General features: G+C 45.8%; 1 protein-coding gene across 12 annotated transcripts in view; it reads left to right on the forward strand.

Moving 5' to 3' along the window:
* KCTD3 (potassium channel tetramerization domain containing 3) overlaps positions 1-17,197 on the forward strand; it is a 61,295-nt gene that overhangs the window by 23,463 nt on the left and 20,635 nt on the right. For 8 of the 12 annotated variants that reach the window (XR_014817266.1, XR_014817268.1, XR_014817267.1 and 5 more), the window contains exons 9-10: positions 115-305; positions 11,688-11,803. Coding sequence is in view for 6 of the 12 variants with exons in the window: in XM_084979031.1 (XP_084835157.1) it covers positions 115-305; positions 11,688-11,803 (307 nt within the window). In the remaining 6 variants the exon portion in view is untranslated. Of the gene's footprint in view, positions 1-114; positions 306-9,421; positions 9,963-11,459; positions 11,804-16,117; positions 16,784-17,197 lie in introns of those variants that run through there. The other 4 variants (XM_084979034.1, XM_084979035.1, XM_084979036.1 and 1 more) reach the window with 3 other exon arrangements.

Below are 17,197 nucleotides of genomic sequence, written 5' to 3' on the forward strand. Positions count from 1 at the left end.
ATACGTATGAGGCAGATAAGTAGCCGCGATGAAATGTATTTTGGTGCATTCATTTGTGTTCTGTTTGCTTAAGTGCTGCTGAGTCTGACTTTTGTGTCGCTCCTTACTTAACAGAATCAAAGAATCTTCAGGATGGCAGCAGGTGTTTACAAGCCCTTATTTGGATTGGACCATTGAGCGAGTGGCTTTAAATGCAAAAGTGGTCGGGGGTCCACACGGAGACAAAGACAAAATGGTTGCGGTCGCCTCGGAGAGCAGCATCATCTTGTGGAGTGTCCAGGACGGAGGAAGTGGGAGCGAAATTGGTAGGGGCCCCTCTGCCTGTGACGCTTTGTGCTGTTAGACACACGAGCCTGACGTTTCAGAGGGACGGCCCACCGATCCTGGTTCTTAGGTAGCTAGTGCTGCTCCCTCTTCTTTCCAGGGTAAAAACAGGGCTGATCAGTGTGAGAGGGAAGATCCGGTGAAGGGCGGCTGCGCTCTGAGAGCTGCTTTTCCCAAACCCTGTGAAGTGGTGGCAGCTCTCTGTCCACCTGTTTCCCGCCACAGGGCCTGACGAGGTGATAGGTTTCCTGTCCTCATCATTTTCGCTCCTAGACCGGAAATGCCCAAGCCTTTAAATCTCTGGTAGATCGCACTTCACCTTCTTAAAAAGCCATTCAGGGCTGTTAAGAGTTCTTGTTCGTATGGTTTTTGTTTCTATCTATTGATATTTACCATGTTAGAAATTAGGCCTGAATGTTTCATAAATATTTACTAATTTAAAAATAATAAGGCCATTGTTTGGTGTCTTGAACATTTTTAATGAAGAATAACTATATCTCCAGACATTTTCATGGGAAGAATGGCAGTGGTTTACAGTTTTGTGAATCTCTTTAATGTTTTGTTGAATTCTGATACCTCTTTCTATATTCAGTCTGCTTTGTTATTTTGGTTGAACTGTGTGAAGAGAATTTGGCTTCATGCAGATGTGTGGTTGGAAAAAACATGTTTTTATATGGTCTTTTCAGATAATTGTGGGTGGTGTTTGCTACTCTCCCCAAATTTTGAAGTCGATGAACTCCGTTTATACAGATCGTACTCCGTTACATTAAAATCCATCAGTGGTAGGAGTTCCTGTCGTGGCGCAGTGGTTAACGAATCCGACTGGGAACCATGAGGTTGCGGGTTCGGTCCCTGCCCTTGCTCAGTGGGTTAAGGATCTGGCGTTGCCGTGAGCTGTGGTGTAGGTTGCAGACGCGGCTCGGATCCCGAGTTGCTGTGGCTCTGGCGTAGGCCGGTGGCTACAGCTCCGATTCAACCCCTAGCCTGGGAACCTCCATATGCCGAGGGAGCGGCCCAAGAAATAGCAGCAACAACAACAACAACAAAAGACAAAAAGACAAAAAAAAAAAAAAATCCATCAGTGGATGTTGTACTCTGAACGGACTTTTTGTCCTTGCATAATTTTCTGACATCACACATTGGGTATTTTGGAAAGTCTTGATTGGTTTGGGCATTCCAGGTGTTGTTACCTTTCGTCATACAATAGATTTTTTTGAAAAATCACATTTCTATAACCACTGATCACATCTCTGAACTTAAAATGTGTTAGGAAGTTGTAACACTCACTGTGGCGGATAAATGTTTTCCACAATTCTGGTTTGCCCTTGAAACAGTGAATTGGTATCATTGAAATAACAGGTGTGCTTTGTTCACTTTTTAGGAAAGTCAACCAAATAGGCAGATCTGAGTTACCATAGCTTGTCATTTGTCCGTTCAGATCAACATGGTACCCGGTGGGAAGAGCCGCTGGTTTCCTCTCAGCTCCAGTGATGAGGAAGATTCTCCCTGACGTAGTCCCAGTACTTAGTCACACCGAGCATTCAGATGCGCATTGAGAATCAAAGCTTGCCACAAAGTCTTACCCAGGTCACTTCATCCAGGACGTTCTTAAGTTAAACTAGCCTTTTTTTCTTTCCTTGAAAATGTGTGGCAGAGAAAAATTGAATCACTGCCAATGCAGGTTAGTGCCACCGCTTTGATTCATGCTAAGATGCTTGCTGCTTTTCCCCGGCAGTGCCCTGCACCCTTAGTGCAGAGGGCAACACAGATGTTCTGGGGTAAAGCATGAGATGCGGATGTGTGCAGCCCTTGGAGTGTTTCAACACCGTGTACGTTTGTAGCCAGATGCTCCCATAAAAGACCTATAAGGATAGGTTGCTGCTGGTACTGGAGGAATAGAAACACACCATCAGGTCCAGCTACCTCTGTATTCACTTGGAAGACAGAGGGGCGGCTCTGCAGGCAAGATACGCTTTAGTTGGAGGACTTACTGTGCCCTTGAGGAGGGCCGAGTTGGGATCGCTTGGATGGGCTTCTCGTCTCTCAGACGTTGAGCACCCTCTGTGGTGAGGGTGCAGGGGCTTTTTCGGTTCAGGTTGGAAATTCTGTAACAATCTGTGCTTTTTAGGAAAGTCTTCACCATCTTTATTTAAAATATTTCTTTAAACTCTGAATATTTGGTCTCAGCCCACAACTGGCTTTCTAATCCTGTTCAAAAACATTCTGTAGCATGGGTGCAATAAGGCAGGTTAGCAACAGCGATAAAGTTGAGGGAATGCTGATTTTTGTTACTTAAATTTTTTATATGCAGCTTTACCCTGTTTTTTTTGAGTTATCCCAAGAGTCATAGAACTCCACCCGGTCCTATATACCTCTGTCAGCACTGTTGGATTTAGATGGTGCAGCTCTGGATTGAACAGGCAAGTCAGGTGTAAGAAAAATATATTTAAAATAAAATACTTTCAACAGTTTTAGGTAAAACTTAAAGATCTAAAAGTTTTCAGAACATTTTAAAAACTGATACTGCAAAACAGCAAAGTGTACTTATATCTTCTTTTTTTTTTTTTTTTTCTCCCCAGCCTTCTTAGGGCCGTGCCTGTGGCATAGGGAAGTTTTCAGGCCAGGGCTGAATCCAAGCTGCAGCTGCCTGTACTTATTTCTTGTGTGTCTTTGTTAGGTACAAGGGAAGCTTGTATTTTAAAGTAATCATAGCAGATATAACTGAAGACAGCTAGTAGAAACATAGTGGAAGTATTTAGGACAAGCTGAGTTAATCTTGGGAAACTTTCACAGTTACACCCCTAAGCCTATCTTCATAGAGCATTCGAGAAAAGAGAATTTAGACAGATGCTCTTGTCTAAATGGTGACCTCATCACAAGTCTTGTAGCCTCTGGGAAATCTGCACGTTCTTGAGATAACAAGGGTTTGAAAATGGGCAAATGGTGCTTTGATGTTACCGTGAAGTAGGCTGGGCTTCACGGCTCCGGAAGGCTTCTCAGGGACCGCAGGCCCTCCCAGGCCATCCTGAGAGAGTCTGTGTTCTCGACTCTTTTCCTTCCCTCCTCTCCCAGCACCGCTGCCTCTCCACTGCTTCCGCCCAGATTTCTAGTCCTAGGCCATTAGGACTTGGGCCTGATGGAGTCTTCAGCTGCCCTCTGAATACCCCCGTCGTTCCTTGGAAATGACTGACTGATTTCCCAGTTCAGAAATGCTTGAGCGCCTCTGGGACCGCCCGCATTACTTCCCTCTTTGTCAGACTTGGATTCAAGCCTTAAATCGCTGTAGTGTAGCGTCTCCGTTTTCGTGCCTCTCTCCCTTGGCCTGTCCGCCTGGAGAACCACGGCGCTGGGCACATCTGCCTTTGCCCCTGACGAGTGCACGTGGTTGGGAAAGAAACGCCTGTGCACACGAAGCCGCAGTCTCAGTTCATGACCTCTCTTCAGGTGAGCCCGCACACGCTGTGCGTCACTGCTGCTGCAGCGTCCTTGTCGGCTCTGCCACGCCGGAACGACTCTTTGCTCCTTTTTTCTTGTTCCTTAAGCTTCTAACACCTTCCGTCATTTTCACGGAGAGGGGAGGCTTCCTAAGTTCCCCCATCCCATCTGCCTGTCGCTGTGTGTCTCTGCTCACATCATCTGTAGTCACACTTGTAATTCTGATTGGATTGGCTCTGCTCTTTTTTTTTTTTTTAATATATTTTTTTTATTTTCCCACTGTACAGCAAGGGGGTCAGGTTATCCTTACATGTATACATTACAATTACAGTTTTTCCCCCACTCTTTCTTCTGTTGCAACATGAGTATCTAGACATAGTTTTCAATGCTATTCAGTGGGATCTCCTTGTAAATCTGTTCTAAGTTGTGTCTGATAAGAAATTGGCTCTGCTCTTACCTCAGGCCAGCTCCTTGTCTCCAGCTGTCTTATTTTTACCTACTATTTTAGAGACACTGCTCTACTAATTATTCCCATCTCTTGCATCATAAAGCTGCCCGCTCTGTTGAATCATTTCAGGCATCGTATAGCCATGCTTTAATTATGCCTTAAAATCAACAAAAACTACCCAAAGTTCTCTTCCAGTTTTTGCTTCATCTCTCTCTTCTTTTTTTCTTTTTTTTTTGCCATTTCTTGGGCTGCTCCAGCGGCATATGGAGGTTCCCAGGCTAGGGGTCGAATCGGAGCTGTAGCTGCCAGCCTACGCCAGAGCCACAGCAATGCAGGATCCGAGCCGCATCTGCGACCTACACCACAGCTCACGGCAACAACGCCGGATCATTAACCCACTGAGCAAGGGCAGGGACCGAACCCGCAACCTCATGGTTCCTAGTCGGATTCGTTAACCACTGCGCCATGACGGGAACTCCTCTCTCTTCTTCTTAAAGCAAGAGGAGTAGTTCATCTGATGATGTTTCAATGTCGTCCTCTTTTGAAGTTCTTTAATTCTTTTGCCCTCAGCTACTCCATAAAGTTCTTGGTGGTGCTACCCGTGATCTGCTGAGTCATAGAATCAGTTCATGGTCTTCACCTGATTAGAGCTGTCATTCGATAGCATTTGCTGTAGTCATTCGATTCTCCTGTACATTTGAAGACCCTTCCTTTGGCTTCTAGGACACCTTATTATCTTGATTTTTATCCCAACTCCTTCTTCCTTCTCAGTTCCTTTTGGTAGTTCTTGCTTATTTCCCTAATTTCAAAAGACTGGCATGCCTAGGGCTCCACCCTTGAACTTGTCTTGTTCATCTGTATCTGTGTTCAGTCCCCAGGACCACTGCCAGGGTCAGTGATTGGCTGGGAGGACTCGGCACATAGAGGTACTTAGAGCTGCGATTTAATAGTGAGAGCCTGCAAAGCAATTTGACAGAAGACACGTGGGGTGAAGGTCAGTGGAACCCAGATACAAGCTTTCCCAAGTTCTCTTTCCATGGTATCTCATAGGACGTACTTAATTCCTCCAGCAATGAATTGTGACAGACGTGGGAGCTACTCACCAGGGCAGCTCACTAGAGATTTGGTGCCCATGGTTGTTACGAGAGGCTGGTCACGTAAGGACCCTCTGCTTAGCCGGTGCCAGAGTCCAGGTTCCCTGAAGGAAAGCGGATGTTGGCATCACCCCTGTTGTTGGCACAAGCAGTTTAGACTTTCTGTCAGCGTAGATTCACTTTGTCTAGAATTCCATATGAGTGGAATGATGTGTGTTCTTTTGTCTCTTCTGACTTCTTTCATCGTAATGCTTTTGTTGAGATTCAGCCCGTTATTGAGTGTGTCAGTGGTTCATCCATTTGTGTTGCTGAGTGGTCCATTGACTTAATATTTCAGAATTTATCCATTTGTCTGTTGAGGGACATTTGGTTTATTTCCAGTCTGGAGAGATGATGAGTAGAGTTACTGTGAACACTTCAGTAGAAACCATTCTATGGACATGTATTTTTTAAGGAAATACTAGGAGTAGAGTTTCTGAGACACAGAAAAGTGTCTGCTTGATGTTACGAGAAACTATTGCACTGTCTTCCAAAGTGGTTATTACCATTTTACATTTCCGCCAGCAACACCCCTACCAGTGCTTTTTTTATCCTCAGTCTTAATTTGAGCCGTTCTACTGGATGTGCAGAGATTTTTTTTGGGGGGGGGTCTTTTGTCTTTTTAGGACTGCACCTGTGGCATATGGAGGTTCCCAGGCTAGAGATCTTATCGGAGCTACAGGTGCTGGCCTACGCCACAGCCACAGCAACGCCAGATCCAAGCCGCGTCTGCGACCAAACCATAGTTCATGGCAACGCCGGATCCTTAACCCACTGAGTGAGGCCAGGGATCGAACCTATAATGTCATGGTTCCTAGTTGGATTTGTTTCTGCTGGGCCACGACGGGAACTCCTTTAATGTTAGTTTTCATTGCATTTCCCTAATGACTTAGGAAGTTATCTTTTCTTGAGCCTAGTGACCGTTTGTATTTTTTTTTTTTTTTTTTTTAAACATCATCACCTTCTTTTTATGAGTTTGTCCTCCTGTTACTGCTTTGGTAGGTCTGTACCTGGATTAGCCTGGTGGGTTACACTAGGGATCATGGTGCCCCCAGGAAATGTGTGGGAAAGTCTGGACACACTGCGGCTGACAACTGAGGGAGACTCTTCTCTCCCCCACCCACCCCTCACCTCCTTTCCTCTCCCTGTGGCACTTCCTCATTCTCCCCTCTCTGTTCCACTTTTTGAGACTCAGTGTCCTGTTAGGCCACTTGATATTAGCCTAGAGGCCACTCACTGAAGCACTATTTTTTTTTTTTTTTTCAATTTCTTTTCTCCTCATTCTTAAGTTTAGATCAGTATCTGCCATTTTGCTGCAGTATTCAGTCTGCAGGTAAGCCCATCTGGTCCATTATTTTATTTGAGATGTTGGACTTTTCAGTTCTAAGATTGCCTTTTTGATTCTACTTTAGTGTATTTCTCTGTTGAAATTTCTTTTGTCTTTCTTTAAGGGTCACACCCATGGCATATGGAGGTTTTTGGGCTAGGGGTCTAATCGGAGTTGTAGCTGCTGGCCTCTACCACAGCCACAGCAACTCCGGATCTGAGCCTCATCTGCAGCCTACACCAGGGGACAACACGGGATCCTTAACCCACTGAGTGAGGCCAGGGATAGAACCTGCGTCCTCATAGATATTAGTCAGATTCATTTGCACTGAGCCATAATGGGAACTTCCTTCTGCTGAAATTTCTTGTCTGTTTACTCATTATGTCCTATTTTTATAATTGTATTTACTTTTTTCAGATTTTCCAAGGAGAATTTTATTGATGATAGTTTATTTCCCTTCCAAAAAAGCAACTGAAACAAAAAGTAAACAATCTCAAAATTGTATTGTCTTCATAATAGAAGTATGAAGCACAGAACTGGATCGCTTGGCCCTTTCTCTTTATCTCCTCCCAGCTCAAAATGCGTGCATCTCTTAATCGCCAGCATTCTCTTAGATCTGCAGTTGGGGTCAGCGCATTCCAGCCTTCTTTGTAGTTTTAGCCTTTTTCCGGAAAATCGGCCTAGTCTGCCCACCATAGCCACTCTGCTTCCTGTGTAGCACTGCTTGCCCTGGGCACACAGCACATCCTTGCCCTTCTTGTCTTGTGTCACTTTGTTGGGCTGGTGCCTGCGCGTTTCTTACAGAAAGAACATTCTCCGTGTTTGTGAGAGAGCTGTCAGCGCGGAAAAGCTATGTCCTACTTTTAAATTAAATCCAACACATTCCTTAGAGATGTTGTAGTTCCCGGGGGCTCATTGCAGCCTCTGCCTCATCTCACTTATTTGGAGTACATCCCTGCATCTTCACATGCCTAGGAAGTTGTGATTGTGTGTCGGGCGTGTGTGTGATGCATCATGTCAGGAGTGTGGATTAGCAGTGTCCTCTTCTTTTAAAAAGATGAGACACTTGTTCCGGTAGGCAGTTCCATTATCAAAGGATCCTCATCCTGCTAGGCTTGTTTTTTTGCTGGGTTAAGGACAGGTGGCCTCTCTAAGGTTTATTTTTTACTGGAGGGCGTGGCTTCTACTCAGGGGTGTCCCAAGTGCTGCCCTCTTGGAGTCCGAATGCCCGGAGGGCTCGTCCCTCTGCCTGAGCTGCAACTGTTGAATCCACCCCCCCACACCTTGCTCTCTCCAGGCAGCTCCCAGGCCTCCAGGAGCCTCGCTCCTGCTCTCTTTGGGGAGTCTCCCCGGCACAGGTGCAGCTGACCAGAGCTGTGGCCCTGGAACCCCCTGTGCCAGCGCTGTGCGCCCTCCCCCCTGCCCTGGTGCCTTTCCCGTCTTCCTAAACTGTGTTCCTAAGTCCTCCCGCCGCTACTCTGCTTTCAGCCTCCTCAGTTGAGAGAGACCGTCACTCGGTTTTCACTTGGGTTTTACCTCCCCTGGAAAAACGTGGCCTTTTCTCTCGCAGCAGGGCTGACACAGAACGCCACCTGCTTGACTGTGGGGCTTGTTTTGGGTATTCACCACCTTTCAGGTCTTCTGCTGCCTCTCGTCCAGGGCCTAAACACAGTTCCCTTGTGGATCGTGGCCAGTTTTTATTACTGTCGTTTACAGTGAGGAATAGTCCAATACCATTCATTCCATCATGTCTGGCAGGGAAATTCCTCCCTAACAACTTCAAAGTTTTTGAAATTATGGTATACTGGTAATTATACAAAAAAGAAATCAGTTGTCATTTGTTTTGTTCTTTTTTTTTTTTGCCTTTTTAGGGCCACACCCTCAGCATATGGAGGTTCCCAGGCTAGGGGTCTAATCAGAGCTACAGCTGCCAGCCTACGCCACAGCTCACGGCGATACTGGATCCTTAACCCACTGAGCAAGGCCAGGGATCGAACCCGCAACCTCATGGTTCCGGGTCGGATTCCTCCTGCTGTGCCACCATGGGAGCTCTGTCATTGGTTTTTTCAAATTGCCACCTGTAGCATAACCAATTAGTGAAGGAGGTTTTGTGCCTTGCTTTTTTTTCCAAGGCTACCATGGTAGGTAGCTGTGTTACAATCTAGTACACAGTAATTTGTTCACGCCCTTTAAAAGAAATCATTTAGTGTCACAAGTCGTCTTCAGAACTGGACAGGAGCATCCAAAGAAGATGGTTGGGGCCAGTGTATCCATGCCAGGGCCCCTCGAGGGTGCCCTCCCTTCATCGTGGCTGAGGTGAGGCAGTGCTGCTGGGTTGCTGCTGCCCCCCGGGGGAGCCGTGCTTTGCCAGGAGGGGCCTTTACGACAGGAGGAGCTTGTGTTATTTATACTGTTGTCTTACTTGTGGATCATGGTCAGAATTGTTGAGTCTAAGCAGGGGTGACGCTTTAAATTTCTTGAGATGATTCATTCTTCCTTGATGTCCCAGAATCTCATTCTTCTCTCAGTACTGAGTTAGCTGATGTGTTTTTGTTGGCTTAGCTGTTTTTATTTCTGCCTTTCCCATAGCTCAGAGTGCTGCATATAGTTATCCTAACGCGTTCTGAAAAATTGTCTAACATCAAAATTAAAGTATGAGTACATGAGAATCCCTCAGCTCGCATGTGAAATGATGACTCTGCCTTGAAGTGTCCAGTTTCTTGTTCATCCAGTTCTAATCAGAGAGCTTAGCTTGTGTGTGTGTGTGTCATGTTTTACTTTGCTCTGTTGACAGAGACTTTTTTCCGTTGACAAGTTGGGCTGAGATGGTCTGTTCGTGTGTATAAATATGTACTGATATGTATATAAAGGTTAGAGTGTATATATGGCAAATATTCCTAGCAGTTTTCCGGGTTCATTTGTTTACTGTTCATTTTTGTCCAGTGTATATCATTTTTCTTCTTGCTAGATGGCTGGCTTTTTAAGATTGTTTAAGAATTTTCAAGGTACTTTTCATTGCCACTGGTCTGGTCTTGTATGTGGTACAGTTCTGAACAGAAAGAAACATTTCCTCACTGGTGTAAGATTCAAAAGAAGTCAGTTATCCTTTCTGGCTTCTGTTTCAGTTGCATTTAAATGGTTTGTTTCTTCTCATGGGTTCTTCAAAGCCTTGTGAATCCCTTTTTCTCAGCTAATGCTGAAAAAAATCGTTTTATGTTGTCACATATTAGGTGCTTTAAAAAAAACCCTGGAGTTCGCGTCGTGGCGCAGTGGTTAATGAATCCGACTAGGAACCGTGAGGTTGCGGGTTCGGTCCCTGCCCTTGCTCAGTGGGTTAAGGATCCGGCGTTGCCGTGAGCTGTGGTGTAGGTTGCAGACACGGCTCGGATCCCGCGTTGCTGTGGCTCTGGCGTAGGCCGGTGGCTATAGCTCCGATTCAGCCCCTAGCCTGGGAACCTCCATATGCCGCGGGAGCGGCCCAAAGAAATAGCAAAAAGACAAAAAAAAAAAACAAAACCCTGATACCTGAGACAGCTAAAGATCCACGTAAAACAATATTTTATAGTGAGACTTATTTTCTAGTGTAGTTAGGTAAAAAGATACTTCTCATAAGGTGATTTTCAGATGATGGTAGTAATTCAAATATCATTTGAATGTCAAAACTGGATTATAACATTGTTCAGGTGAAAGTGAGCCTGAGGCATTTAGCTTGGGTCCTCTTTTATCAGGTAAGTAAACCCAAAAGGTGGCAAAGAAGGGTACTCTCAGAGCCAGGATTTGAACCCGAATCTCCCGAGCGCTGGTGGTGCGGCACGCTGCTAGAGAGAGCTGTGCTGGCCGTGGGCGCCGAACCAAGGGAGCCGAGACGCTCTTGGCTTTTCTGCTAGTAGGGGTGTCCTCCTAAGGGCCCCTCCTTCCCGTTTCTCAGCTACCCCGACTTTACCCTCCCATCCTTCACCTGGATGAGCTCCTGGCCATCTTTCTAAACCCAGCTCAGAGGCCTCTTCTCTAAGAACTATTCTCAACGCCCTCTTCCTATTCCCTTTTCCTGCCCGGGACGTTGTTATAGCCCAGGCAGCTCTCTGTTACAGTTGCATTATGTTACAATTGCTTCTTTGCGTTTTTTTCCTCTTTCAAAAGCGTTAAGTTCCTAGTAATATCCTGTCTTATGGTTTTTAATCCCCGGTCCTAGTATAGAGTCTTTGGAGTGAATTAAATTGAGTTGTGCAGTGTTGAGAAACAAGAGGTTTAAAATAAGCTCTGAGTTAACTCCAAATGTTTGTTTGGAGTACAGCTTGACTTCTTGCTGTTTTGGTTTTTGTTCGTATTTTCTCTTTTTCTCATTTCCAAATTTCTGTACACACCCTGCATAGTTCAGGTTGCCAAGTCTGTCTTCAGATAAGTGACTCTCAGATACTGGGTCCGTGAGCAGGCTGAAGCTAGAGGGCCTCTAGGTTTTATAGACATGCAGTGGGTTTCCTCGTTTGGCGGGGCTGACATGAATCCCAGGATCCTTTCTTTTACATTTTGTTCACTTTAAATCTACTTAGTCGTTTCGATGATCTCCTAGGCTTGGGAGCCGCAGCTCCAGGTAACGAGCTCTTCTCTCAGTGTGGGGTTACTCGGGCAGACTTTCACCGGCTCCTTAAGAGCTTACAAGTTTCTTTTCTCCTGTTTTTTATTTGCTTTTTAGGGCCACACCTGTGGCACGTGAAAGTTCCCAGGCTGGGGGTGGAGTCAGAGCTATAGGTGCCGGCCTACACCACAGCTCACGGCAATGCCAGGTCCTTAGTCCACTGAGCAAGGCCAGGGATCAAACCCGAGTCCTCATGGATACTCGTCAGATGCGGTACAACGGGACCTCCCACAAGGTTCTTGTTTCTGGTTCCCAGCGTTCCTGACGTGTCTGGCACATCATTGGTAGCAATGAGATCGGTACCATTAAGATGCTGTTAATCTGGGTTTTGATGACGTCTGCGGAGGGTGACTGGTTAACCTCTGTTTTTTATCATCCTTTAAGGAGTGTTCAGCCTGGGTGTTCCTGTAGACGCCCTCTTCTTCATTGGGAACCAGTTGGTGGCCACGAGTCATACGGGGAAAGTGGGGGTGTGGAATGCTGTCACTCAGCACTGGCAGGTCAGTGTCAACCAACGCACACGACGGAAGGAACATCATTCCTGAAGCTCATACTGATTGTGCATCCTGTGTGTGTGTGTGTGTGTGTGTGTGTGTGTGTGTGGAAGTGGTCCTGCTGCAGTTCTGACTATACAGACTATTGAATATATTTAATGGTAAACTTGCTCTGGACACCAATGTGACTTAATTTCAAGAATTTTAAGTTACTTTGGAAAATGAGTGCGTGTTTAAAAACCTGTGGTTTGATGTGTATTTATTTCCTTGAAATGTTTGAAGTTTCATGCCTTGTGGATAGTAGCACAAGCAACCTTCCTCTCCCGTGGGGAAGCTCAGTTCAGTGTGGAAGTCCCCAGCTTTCAGAGGAGACAGCCAGCTAAGTGGTCTCCAGCCCTGGAGAGGAACGCGGCTGATTCCTGATTCTGAAGGAGCGGGGGACAGACTTTAAGCAGGGACTGAGGCGTCCGTGTTTGAGAACGCCTGCTGGGGTGCTGATGGCAGAGCGGACCGGCGACAGGGAGCTGACCCAGCAAGACGAGCCAAGCTGCCACTAAACCTTCGCAAGTCTCGCTAAAGTGACAGGATTGGTATCTGATGAGATGTGGACATTTAAAGGAGAGATGGATTTCTGGTTTTGGCAGTTGAGTAGCTTCATATTGTATTTTATTTTAATTTTACGGCGGCACCCACAATGTATGGAAGTTCACAGGCCAGGAATCAGACCCATCCCTCTGAAGCGACCCAAACCGCTGCACTCAGATTCTTAACCCACTGCGCTACAGTGGGAACTCCGTGGTAGTATTTTACGTCGATGGGGAGCAGGGAGAGAGGCCTGTGTGCTGGTAAAGAGTGTGAGGAGTAATGAAATCGGTTTACTTGCCGATTCCTGTGGGCGTCCAAATACAGGTGCACAGTGTGTAGTTGGGAGAACCCCTTTGGAATTTAGGAAGGGAGAAAGGGCTAGAAAAAGTATTGGGAAACCATAGCACTTCTGTGCTCATTGGAAAGGCCAAACGGATGAGATTTTCCGTTGAGAGGAGTTCTATAGAGAAAGAAAAGCCAAAATTCAAATCCTGGGGATTGTTAGCTTCAACAGGAACCAGATAGGAAACCAGGAGCCAAAGGTGCAATGGAGAGGTGACATTTGCAAATATAAGTTAATTAGGTTTTGACGGGGAGAGGGCAGTTGGAGGAACTAAAGAATGAAAAGATTAGAGATAGCAAATCCAGAGTTATCATTCAAGACGTTTGGGGGGGAAGGAAAGCCGAGAAAGTGATAGTGTAAGATCCAGCTAGGTGGAGGAAAGACCGTTGAGGGCTTTGTTTTATTTTTTCTTTAGGATGAGAGAAGCTTGAGCCTGCTTGTTGGTCAGAATGGAGATGGTTGCTAGTCCCATAGCCGTTGGGAGTCTGTGGGATGCAGAACGCAGCTGGGGTGGGGGGGGAACCCAGCAGCGGGGAGAGACTTTGTGACAGGGAGTCAGGAAGAAGGTACCGGGGGAAAGGACGCTGGGAGTCTGTCCAAGGATGGCCGAGATCGTAAGTGTCTCTAATGGACCTGAGTGATGCAGTTAGGTGAGTTTCCTCCTTAATCCTCAGTCCTGGGAACGGGGAGCGAGAGACAGGAAAACAGTGCTGGCCTGATTCAGGATTGGAGATGTGATGAGATGGCTCTGACACAAAACAGGATGAGAAGACAGAAAATGGCAAAGTGGTTGAAATCGTAAGATCCCAGAAGTGAAGGAGCGCCAGGTAAGCGGAGAACGATGCTGGGATATTGAGGGACCAGAGGGACCAAAAGCCAGTTGAAGACTCAGAATGCATGGGGCTCATCAGAAAGGCAGGAAGTGGGATGTAGCCGTTTAAATTACGTGCTGAGCTGACAGGGAAGATGAAGGTGGTTGAAATGGGGCTGAGAGAACTGTGAGGGTCCCCAGTGTGGGCATTCAGGTGCCAGGATGGTGTAGAGAAGGGGACAGAAAGCAGTGTGAGGCAGGCGCCCCCCGCCCTCAGCGAAGGTCATGGGTTGACATGGAAGCTCCAGCCTGGGCAGAGAGAGGGTGACCGGACGTCATGATTGAGTTGAGCCTGTGGGACTTTCCTGAGGTCTTATGCCCCTGAGATGCCAGGGAAATGGTGAGAGAGTGATTGACTTCCAAATGGAAGAAGAGATTGCAATCAGGGAAAATTAAGTTGTTTTTTTTTTTGGGGCTCTGCCCACAGAAGTTCCTGGGCCAGGGATCAAACCCAAGCCACAGCAGTGACAATGCTGGATCCCCAACCTAATATGCTACTAGGGAAATCCAAGTTTCATTTTAAATAAAGACATAGAAGTCATGTTTGTAGAAGAAAGATACGGGCTAAGAGTGGACCTTCCATAGAGGCACAGAAGAGGCGCTGTTATAAAGGTTGTCACCGTGAAGACGATGGATCAGGGAATGTGGGAGAGGACTGATCTAGGGTGAGCTGAAGCTTAGGTGGAGGGAGGTTGACCAGAGGGATTCTTCAGCCAGTGATGTTTCTATAAACAGAAATGTGGATTGTAATGATTTAGGGAAGGTCTGCTCTCAGGAGGGTTACTCGGCTAATTATGGCAGCCTGAGCTTTGAGTGGCTCAGAGAAGCTGTGCTATCTGTGCCTTAAAACTCCTATGGATGGAGTTCCTGTCGTGGCGCAGTAGTTAACGAATCCGACTGGGAACCATGAGGTTGCCGGTTCGGTCTCTGCCCTTGCTCAGTGGGTTAAGGATCTGGCGTTGCCGTGAGCTGTGGTGTAGGTTGCAGACACGGCTCGGATCTTGCATTGCTGTGGTTGTGGTGTAGGCTGGTGGCTACAGCTCCGATTAGACCCCTAGCCTGGGAACCTGCATATGCCATGGGAGCAGCCCTAGAAAAGGCAAAAAGACAAAAAAAAACAAAAACAAAAAAAACCTCCTATGGTACATTTAGGTTTCTAAAGGAACATGCTTCCTCATGACTTTTTTTGGCTTTTTACTAATGTTGTCACAACAGCATATAGAAGTTTTCATATTTTTGAGATTCTGAGAATTGCTAGCATCCTCAAACTGGATACTTCTCCTTAAGTTTTTAGTCCCTTATATATATAGCTTGTTGCTTCTTGTTTGGTATATGCATGAATTGAAAGCCATCTCTGACAAAGTAGGTTTGCTGTTACGTTGCAGGGAGACCCGGGGAAAGTTGAGCATTCATGCAGCAAACAAGCCTTAGAACCCAGAGAGATGATTACATTTTTTGTGGTGCAGTGCAGAGCTGGAATGTAGTGGAATCTCAGTGTCCGACTCCACATCTCAGCTGGCAGCTCTGACCTGAGGCCGACGCCTGCGACTGCCGTGGCCCTGGAAGAGCAGGCTCTGCTCCAGCCTTTAGCAGCCGTTCTGCCCGCACAGAGGCCAGCCCGTGTAGGTCTTTTACCCTGGTGTATGATCAAGATGGACTGGAAGTATTTGAGTCAGACAGACAAGCCTGAGAGTGAGAGAGCAAGAGATTTTAGGCCTAAAAGTCATTGTGATATTTTTCGGGTTGTAGCAGTTTCTTATTAAGACAGCTTCAATAAAATGCTGATGAAAATTTTATGAGAGTCTTGTATCTGATGTGGGTGAGAAAAAAACAATTATCTTTTGAAAGAAGTGTTTCAGTTTTTTCCTCTGTTTTTAAATTCCTCCTTGTTAGATTTAAGAAGATGAGTAGTAAAGAATTTATTTCAAGTAGGTAGCCTAGGCTGAGTTTTGTGGTAGAGTCGTAACATTAGGCACTGTTTCCCAAACTGAGCTTAAATTTAGACGTGTATTGACAACATAGATTATACATGTTTCATTCTCATATCAAAACAGAGACAGTTTTGGAAGTGCATCCTGGAACGTCAGTATGTGTTCCGATTCCTAAAGCATCAGAGAACCGAGTCTGTGTTCATTCTGAAAGACGAGTGACCTTCAGCCAAAGTCACTGTTTGAGTCACAGCCTCGCCTCTAAATGTACAGTGGAGGACGAGCTGGAGGCAGAAACACTGGCTCTGGGGACAAGGAGTCAGAGTGAGTTTCTGTGGTGTCATGGGCTCTTCGGGACAAGAATTCTGGAGGCTTAGTTGATTTAGCCTCTCTGTTGTGGTCTGATGCACCCGTGGCACTAATGGCACAGGTGTGGTGTGGTGGGGCTTGCTTTTTTGTTTCTTGTTTTCATTATAGGCTTTTGAATCCCTAGGAACAAGGATAGAGTTGCCACTGGCATTGTAGGCTCAGGATTCATTGGAGAGAAGACCGACTTCTGGGGGGCTGTTTTGTATCGACCGCTACCCTGCGTATATTGTGTTTGCGTACTTAGGATTTGCAGTAACATAGCTAGGTCAGTTGACACAAGCCCCTCTCTAATACTGGCATCTAGAAATACCGGATAAAAATATTAAAACAGCGTATATTGTATCTATATCAAGTGTTGAATTCTATTTGTTTGTTTATACATATTTGCACACCACATATCAAAGTGAAAGTCTCTGGGACCTGGGCTTTTACCTAGAATGGGAGGTGTGGCTTCATGGGTCAGTAGAAATCCAGTCTCCTGCAAAAATCTGAAGCTTTAAAGATCTGCCTCCGTCCCTGAGAAGAAGACTGGACAAATTCTGCTCCATAATTTTAGGCCAAGAAATGAGAACTATCAGTGAGAAATTGAGACCAAAATAGTCAAATCAGGAGTATAGATACTTGACAGCACAAAGGCCAGCCTTTGTGGTGTGGGAAGTCCAGGTTGAGGAGTTAAGGTACAAGGCTGATCTAGGGCCATTTACATTTCTAGACATAGACATGAAACCAGACTTTTACAGGACTCTGCAGAAGCATAGTGTCTGTTGAAGGTGAACCTATAACCTCCCCGAATTTGTAAACCAGCCATGAAAGCACCTGAGGGGAAGTCATCAAGGGTAAGCAGTGCTGGTATTTGCTCCCCAAACTGAAAATAATTGAGTAATTAGATGGCTGCTATAGAATAAATTTCTAAACAGATGGAAGGACTAGACTGCAATGAAGAAATAGGGCCAGTCAGAAAGACAGCAGAATGAAATCGTAGAAATTTAAAGGTCGTTGAAAATGAAAAACAAACTCATTCGTGGGTTAAATAGAAGCACAACTAAAAAGACAGTGAGTTGACAGACACATCTGAGAAAATCATTCACCATGGAGCAGAAAGCGTGAGGTAGAAAATAGGAAAAAAGAGAAAATGGGAAAATCATTTTCAGAAAGGAACAGAGGAGTAAGGGCAGGTGAGAAAAGATAGTTGCTAACAATTTTGGAGAATTGAAGAAAGACCTGACTGTTGATTAAATAAATACATCAAGGCTAAATCACATCCAGTCCATACTTAAACGCATTTGTGACGTCACAGAAGGTAA

Source organism: Sus scrofa, chromosome 10, assembly GCF_054392235.1.
Source record: "Sus scrofa isolate SSC_HxYL_T2T_F1_AM1 chromosome 10, Sscrofa_HxYL_maternal_Yorkshire_Landrace_v2.0, whole genome shotgun sequence".
Taxonomy (NCBI): Eukaryota; Metazoa; Chordata; class Mammalia; order Artiodactyla; family Suidae; genus Sus; species Sus scrofa.